Source organism: Mytilus trossulus, chromosome 9 (assembly GCF_036588685.1).
Source record: "Mytilus trossulus isolate FHL-02 chromosome 9, PNRI_Mtr1.1.1.hap1, whole genome shotgun sequence".
Taxonomy (NCBI): domain Eukaryota; kingdom Metazoa; phylum Mollusca; class Bivalvia; order Mytilida; family Mytilidae; genus Mytilus; species Mytilus trossulus.
In genome coordinates this window covers 34,976,612-34,985,573 of record NC_086381.1, presented here as the reverse complement: position 1 = coordinate 34,985,573, position 8,962 = coordinate 34,976,612, and the positions used below count along the sequence as shown (strand labels likewise).

The 8,962-nt window shown below is 31.7% G+C and overlaps 1 protein-coding gene across 1 annotated transcript; it reads right to left on the bottom strand.

Moving 5' to 3' along the window:
- Positions 1 to 1,413: 1,413 nt before the first annotated feature.
- Positions 1,414 to 3,174, bottom strand: LOC134684576 (uncharacterized). The gene has a single exon (XM_063543870.1). It carries the CDS (start codon positions 3,172 to 3,174, stop codon positions 1,414 to 1,416), a length of 1,761 nt encoding a protein of 586 aa, XP_063399940.1.
- Between the last annotated feature and the right edge of the window lie 5,788 nt (positions 3,175 to 8,962).

Below are 8,962 nucleotides of genomic sequence, written 5' to 3'. Positions count from 1 at the left end.
ATTATATGATATATTTGCGAAATAATGATAAAATCGTGCACAGAGGACTAAGTTTATGATATGTTTACATGCATTGGTTCAAGAATTGGACAAACATTATTTTTCACCACTCACTCGTTTCATATGACTTTTTAATTGTATCATAACATATATTGTACTAATAATGTACTTTTAGGGTAGCACAATACAAAAAAATAATAACTCCATTTCCCTATTTTTAAAATGCTTGAAAATTTATAAAAGTGGAAGTTATGGATAACTTACATATTACTCTTTAAAATAAATGCAATGTTAGTATGGTGCACATTTATGGAACCACTTATAATGTTAACTGTGTCTAAATATAATTCCTCAAATTTCCACTTTCAATTGAAATTAGCTTCCTCATAGGTATTCGTAGAGAATTGATTTGAATATATGTTGTTCCTATGGCCATTATCTACAAAAGGGTGTCTCAGATAGAACAAATTTTACACCTAATTCAACATTATCATCTTTTATGTAGTTAGGATGTTCCCACTAATTAGAGATTTATGAGAGAATGAAATACCATAGGGACAATTTGAGACACTTTTTTGAAGCCCATGATAAAAATTTTGTTAAAACTTTCTGTATAGTCTAAGAGATGAAAAAGCTAATTTGTTTAAGTGAACTGACCGAGATTTTGCCACTAATTACATAATAATTGATTACATAATGATTGCATAATAAAAATATTGCATTCATCTAAAAGTTTAATCTTTTATCTATCTATATATACCTCTTTTATTATTTTGTATGCATTCATAAGAAAGTTACCGCACTTTAAAGGTAAGTGATCGGAAGTAAAAAAATCTTTGTATTGTGCTACCTTTGTTTTATAAAAAAAGGAATCTGAATGAAATGCCCTAAAGTATGTATCAATCCTGCTAACCTGAAATAATCTGTACTATAATGAGTGTATTCTCAATCTGTACTTTCATATGAATTTAATCAACCAAACAACTTTTTTGTAGATATAAGAGTAAGAAGAATTGATTGTATTCTTTTATCTAAGTTATACCATGTTATGTAATGCAATTGTTATTACCTCCGTGATATGATTTATGATTCTGTTCGTGTCTTGTTTGATACATTGTAAATTTTGATTGACTAATAACGACTTTGGCAAGATTTGAGTATTTAGATGTATAGAAAGTTTTGTTTAATATTGTTAAATCAAGGTTGTTGGTATTAAATTATTATTGTTGACTCTAGTCTAAATTCAACTAATAAAGATAGTCGGTAAAATAGATTCGTTACATAGAGTGCTTGTGACCTAATACGATATATACGGTGACAGTATATTCCAAATGGAATTTACTGATTCCGTATATATCGTATTAGGTCACTTACACACTATGTAACTTATAATCTCACAGAGTTTCATTCATTTTAACAATAGCAATATTTTCGCAGTTCCTCATGTCCTTTTTGTAGACATTTTGGAGCAGTTCCATATTTATTTACTCGGCTAATTGAACTCTCAAATAAGATATATGTATCCGCCTGCACGTTATGATTAACAGTCACTTCAAATAACCCATCTCCTGGAGTTGTATAGACCACCACCTGATAAGTAGTTTGTACTACAGATGTATTGCCAGATAAATCTGTTCGATAACCGTTAGCATCATTCGTCCTTTTAAAAAGAAGCATATCGGTTTCTGGTACCAATTTGTGTGCTCTCAAAACATTTTTAAGTGCTAATTTTTGACAGAGTTTCCGATGAGGTTCTGTTAATTTATTTATTTCAGAAACAACATAATTTGAAACTTTAAGCACCATCTGATCTTCATTATTAAGACTTTTCCAAAGTAAACAGGCACACCAATGAGTTTCAATTCCCGCGCTGACACAAGTTCGTGTTTTGGGGATTTCTTTGAACAAACTAATTCCTCTGTTACTTGTATCTCCTATTCCTACACCTTTAAAGTTTAGAATGTCCAAGAAGGTAGGATGCAAGTCAAATGGACTTGTTAACCTATCAACATTTAATTTGAAGTTTCGATATGCTGCACTATATTTAGATTTAAACCACACTGGAAATGAAAATCCCAAAAACGGAAGTCTTTCTTCCTGTTTACCTTGCAACGAAGATCGAAGACTGCTGAATCTAGCTCCATGATCGCTCATTAAAATCACAAGAGTATTTTTCAAATATTTTCCATCGTTTAGAAATGTTAAGAGATTAAACAAATCTTCATCTGCAGTTTCAGCCATGTTGTTATCATCATGACTGACTTCATTATGAAACCCAAAAACAAACTTTGGAACTTTATCATATGTAGTGTAAATGTCACGAATCCATTGCATAAAAACTTGAGATCTTCTTTTACTACCTAAGCACAGTTTTTTGTTTTTGCCATAGTATTGTTTTTGTGCTGTTACATAAAAAGGTCTCATATAATGATCAGTAGGTTTTTCCTTGAAACCCACCATTCTATATGTAAATGTTCCTATATTTGGATAATCTTCGCCCCACGCAGTGACGTATCCATTCTTCTGAAAATCTTTCCAAACCATTGGGTAAATATCGACGAAGTCTTTTTTAGCCAGTCTTTTAAGTGTTCGCGGTAATTCTAATTCTGTTTTCCCCGTCAAAATGGGTATAAGAGCTTCTGGAGTTCCATCACCTACGATATTATAGCCGTTGAGAGTTGTTCCTTTTAAAGTCTCCGTGAAATATTTATATGTCTTTTTCAATTTTCTTTTATATGTCATATGAGACAGAGAATCAAAACCAATCATTAATACATCTAAACCAAGACTAGAAGTAAGATTAGCTATCTTTTTGTGATATTCTGGTACATTTCGCAAGCCTACATGTACATTTTTATACTCATTTTTGTCTTTCGCGGTGCAGTGAACTTTCACAAAATCAGATTTAAGATGTAGAACTGAATAATCAGATAACGTCAAAGTTTCCAGATCTTTGTTATGGAAGTCATCAATACGATCAAAAAAAGTAAGTTGACAAGAAATACTCCCATGTTTTGTCTTAGCTTCAGATGTAATAAACACAGATCCATTCGATACAGATATCCAATCCGTGTCTTCGGAACACTTTACAGGATCAACAGAATGAAAATGTTTAGCATAATCTCCTTCAAATGGATTTAATTTTGGTTGAACACATACTTGATCTCTATGCATTTGACTCGACCTAGCAGAGACCACTGTTGTAGTTGATACAATAGTATTTGACACTAATATCCTAAGATAAATAACCGTCAATACAAAAGAAATCAGGAGCAGAAGTCCCCTTGTTCCATGACGCGTTCTGAAAGATATAAACATCATTCATATACTGGTTAAAATTTAATCGTAAAGTTCCTAATCAAGTTGATTTACGTTGTATTCTTGTAATTTTGAATATACATAAGCAAATGTTACCACTTAATGTTAAGTTATGTATTAATCTGTTTCATATACTTTCAACAATAACAGCATGATAATATAACCAGACTGATTGCTGGTATAAAGTGAAGGTTCAAGTCGGTATAAAGTTAAACAATTTAATAAACGATCCAACACGAATATAAACGACGTAATAATATTGAGTCCGGTGTTTATGGTTGAGGAACCTTTCCAAAACTGAATATAAATCATTTTTAAGAAGTATATAAAACAAACTAATAAATAAACAATTGTAACTACGGATTAAGCAAGTATTGTCCATTGTTAAGATAATCTGCTTAAAACTGTCTTTGATACGTAGATACGAAATCCATTATCTGATTACTAGTAGTAGAAACATACATTTTAAACCAAAAGGTAATTAGTCCAAATAATTAACATGCTTTTCAGCTGGTTATAATATGACAATCATTTGATTCTATGGTAGGCTCTGGCAGATTTTAGAAATAAATCTTCTGGTCCCTATTTAGATTAAAATGAATAATCTTGTCACACACATGAAAAAAACATATTCTGGCCCGATTAACATTTTTGTAAACTTTTATAAAGGTATCAATCATAAGGCAATCACTAAATGGTAGAATAGAATGGTAGAAAAGAATAAAAAAAAAATCCGTAAAGAAGTATTATCAGTTGTTTTAAGGGATCATATACAGTGAACGTTACCCTCTCTTTTTTTACCGAACAAATATAATTTCGTTCATGCAATAAAAAACAAAAATAACTCGCTTACTTATTATTTTGGATAATGGAACTTCTCCTTTGGATATTACGTAATCTGTATCATAACGGGGTGAACAATTAATGTTGAGTAGTTGCGGAAAAGGGCAGATTTGAAGTAATTTGGGATGGTCCAAAAAGTAAATTTTCTGGCCCATGCTGACCCAGGCAGATAGAACATAAATAATCTGGTCGCCTTTTTGTTTGAAATAAATATCCTGACCTTATTACCATAGCTGTATTTGGCACAACTTTTTGGAATTTTGGATCCTCAATGCTCTTCAACTTTGTACTTGTTTGGCTTTATAAATATCTCGATATGAGCGTCACTAATGAGTCTTATGTAGACGAAACGCGTTTTTAAAATAACATTGACAACACAATTGGTGCCACATGTGGAACAGTATATGCTTACCCTTCCGGAGCACCTGAGATCACCCCAAGTTTTTGTAGGATTCGTGTTGTGTCTGATGTACTACTATTTGTCTGTTTGTCTTTTTATGTTTTTGACCATGTCGTTGTCAGTTTGTTTTCAATCTATGACGTTGACTGTCTCGCTGGTATCTTTTGCCTCTCTTTTATATGAATATAGTCGAGCGGATACTATCGAGTTTAATGCAAAAGTGTATATTAAGAGTTTTTGATATAATATTCACCAATTGAGCTCAAATCCATACAACAATTTCTTCAAGTCCAAATACTTAACCCGTTAGTAGTGATTATAAAATCGGTTGCTTATTATCATTTTCGAAAAATCGTAGAATGGGAAATAAAAGTGACCTTTACCAGTATGGTGTACTTGAATGGTTTGTAGAACATATCCAACTTCAACTTTACGTTTATAAACTTAGTCTTCTGTGCACGAATTTATCATTATTTTCGTGTAAATTTCGTATAATCGTCAATTTTTTTTTCAATCGGTCAGTGTTATTGTGAAAATATGGCAGGTAATTAAAGTTCGTGTTTTGAAGCCGAAGTTAAACGATTGTCACCTGTTTGACAACAATCGACAAAAAAATCTACAAAAATACATGGAAATTGAGCACGTGTTTAACATGTAAATACAGATAATAGTTTATTTTAAGGACATCCATGCGTATTGCGATCACCGGACTTTTACGTGATGGGTCACACTGAGGTCACTTTGCATCCTAGAAGGAAGCAATTAAAATAAAGTAAATTTCTTCTAAATATGAATAAATTAAAGAATTTTCGTCAGAAAAAGTGTATGTACATAAGTTTTATAATGAAAAACTATTCATTGAGTTATAAAAAACATATACATTAATTTTTTTTGATTTGAGGTTTCTTATGACTTTAACATCGATAAATTACCAATGACAATCGATTCAGAATTAAATTTTAAGCAAAAGAATACTGGAATTGTGTGATCTTATCTAGAAACCATTTTTCAGTGTAACAACTGCAAATCGAGTTCATATATCTCGAGCTGATACAATATTAAGAGAATTTTGTTCCATCTCATCATTTCCCCGAAAAGGTTGCTACCCGAAGGCAACAAATGTCATTCAAATGCATCATTGTTGTGAAGTGTTGTATTGTCTTTTCGTTTTTTTTAAGTTGTTTGTGTTTCTTCAACCTGAGAGTTTTCTTTTTATTGCATGATAGATATCTTATTCCATGTTCAAAAACGACTAGGATTTGAGATTAACTACTACCAAAAAACAAATAAAAACTTGCTCATTTGGATTTAAAAAAAATAAAATATCATTGAAATGCGATGTTTTGGTTAACCTCGCCACACTTCTGCGCCTGTCCCAAGTCAGGAGACTTTGACCTTTGTTAATCGTGTATGATTTTAAATTTTGGTTGATTGTGTCTAATTCGGAGTTAAGTATGACGTCTCCGGGTGTGGGAGTTTCTTGCTGCCCTAAAGACCCTTTGGTGGCCTTCGGATTTTGTCTGCTTTATAGTCTTTGACACATTCACCATTTCCATTTTCAATTTATTTATTGAAGATAGTTGTTGGGATATTGTCAATTTCATAACAATTTCATAAGAATGCCACCTGCCCCTTAAGTCTTTAGCGATAATTTTCATATCACTCGACTCCACTGAGAAAGAAAATTATCAGTAAGAGACTATCATACAAGTGAGAGGTTTAGCTCTATAAAACCAGGTTCAATCCACCATTTTCTACGTTTGAGAATGTCTGTACCAAATCAGGAATATGTCAGTTGTTGTCCATTCTTTTGATGTGTTTTATCATCTGATATTGCCATTTGATTAGGAACTTCCCGTTTTGAAATTTCTTCGAGATTCAGTATTTTTGTGATTTTACTTTTCTTTTTAGAAAGATGAAAGGAAAATTTCGTGAAATAACGATAAATAACCATATGATATACTTGTATAAAATATTACTTTTAACTGTACAATATCATTTTAAAATATTAAAAGGCTATGAAAGGATTACTATGTTTTTTTACAAGATTTCTAAAAATTTCATCGGCGGTCTGATAAACGTACCTTTATTGACTGCTTCCGAAATGTTATCACATGTCTTTCTGTTAATGTGACGAAAGGTGACAACGCATTTTTCAAACTTAGAACATGATGATTGTTGTGACAAGATAAATAAAATGCTTGAAATGTCAATAAAAGCAATTATAGTTAAGAAATTAATTTGTATTTGGCTGTCTATAAATTATTATCTAAAAGTTCAAAGAAAGACACAATGTTCATAGTTCTTGTCTGTTATTCTTCTGCTGAAGTATATGATACAAAAATCATTACATGTCATTTTACATATCAGACCCTTTATCGTTTCTCGTTCATATCATAGCCACGAGCCTGTGACTCTGGGGATGATATCACTAAATAAGGCCGATAAAGAATCTCATATGAAAAATGTTATGTAATGATCTATACAAATCGTATTAAACAATGTATAGAGAACTCACAATGAAGCTATATATCTTTCAGAGATCTGTTAAAAGTAAAGTATTAGGTCCAGTAAGACCGCTTTTTGGCCCCAAAATAAAGCAGTTTTACAAAACTGTTAAAATGTAAACTTTTTTTTTTTTAAATATGGGCTGTTTTTGACAATACTATGCACACATAGCGTGTACTAGCACCATCAAATATGCTACATTACTGTAATCATCACAATTTTTGTATTTTAGTTAAATTGAAGACGGTTTCCGTCTTAAATGAAAGTGGCCGCATTTGTGTCCATTCTTAATATTGAAAGTTTTATTTGATGATAATACATAACATTTATAAAGGTTGAGGATGAACATGGATGATTTACTCTTCATACATGAACAAAGTACCCCTCAGATACTATCTTAAATGTTTTGAAGATGAGAACGCATACATTAATTGTTTGATGAATTACACTTTGATTGTGGCCATCATTGATACTGTTTAAAGTTTGATACTCGGTCATCGTGGGCTACACAGCTCACCGTCATTATCTTGTTATTTGGTCTTTCAAATAACGGATTTCCTCTTTAAAGATGTCACAGTTTGTAGGAAAATCGAAAGGAAATAAAGCTTTAAGGAACAATTTTGACGCGTTCTGCAAAATAACTAGTAAGTCTTGTCAACTTTTTTTATCGAACCAAATACCGGTATGTAGAGAACACCACAAAGTCTGGTGGCATTGAGGTCAAGATACGAAATATAAAGTACAGTAACCATTAAATATCTTTGGAATTTACGATTAAAGAGATTTCTGCACTCTATTCAGGTGTTAACTGTTTTTCTTATTAAAGCTCTATATTTTGGTCATTTTGTTTAGCATTGTTTACATTTCCTGTAAAGTAAGAGTATTTTGAGTGTGCAATATTCAGTTCTGATTCATTACGTAATCTATTTCACACTAACATTTTCCAATATTCGATAGTTTTGTATCAAATTTAATGTATAGAAACTATGACGTTGAGTTTAAGGCGCCTCGATAGACACATATCTTTATGCTACAACTGTTGAATATGAAAAAGATGACGAGGACTGACCATGACCGTCTCAACCGATACAATTCATAAACCAGTAGTTTACACATTTAAGATGGGAGAGGAATACGTGTCACAAGACATCCAAGGGAAAGGTATGAAGGTAAAGATGCCAATGTAATGAAGCAATTTGAGTTTTGAGGGTAACATACATACTTAACCATTAACATGATATAAGTGGCACGATATATTTCATTTCCAGGAACAATTACTTTTGCGATTTTGCCTTATTCCAAACGTTTACATGAACTGATGTACACCTGATAAACGAGTTTCATTATTTCTGCATCTCCAGCTTTGCACTGATATGCAAATCTTTTAAATAGCTCTAAATACTTATCTATCATCAAAGTATTTGTTAAACAAGTATTTCATATTTATTGTTTTGACAAATCTAGTAAACAGAGACGTCGTTTCATCAAACAGTTGGTTTAAATAACTGTTTCTCATACTAACATTTTAAAAATGGAAATATCACTGGGAAATCCCGTTTGAATGCTAACTCAGGAATATTTCTCACGTATGCTAATGACATTGGGGTATTTCTCAGTTTCTACTTCTTTTACCAGTACTGGGATATTTCTGAGTGATGCTTATAGCATTGGAATATCTCTCATTACTATTTAGAGCACTGGAATATATTTGTGAGTGATAGTAATGACATATTTCTGAGTGATACTCAAAACACTGGTATATTTGTAATTACTGTTAATATCCTAGCTCTGGGATATATCTGAGTGATGCTCGGAATATTGAAATATTTTTTACTACTGTTATTACTAGATTTATTTCACTTGACTGGGCTGGGTTTAAGAAGTTTATTTAAA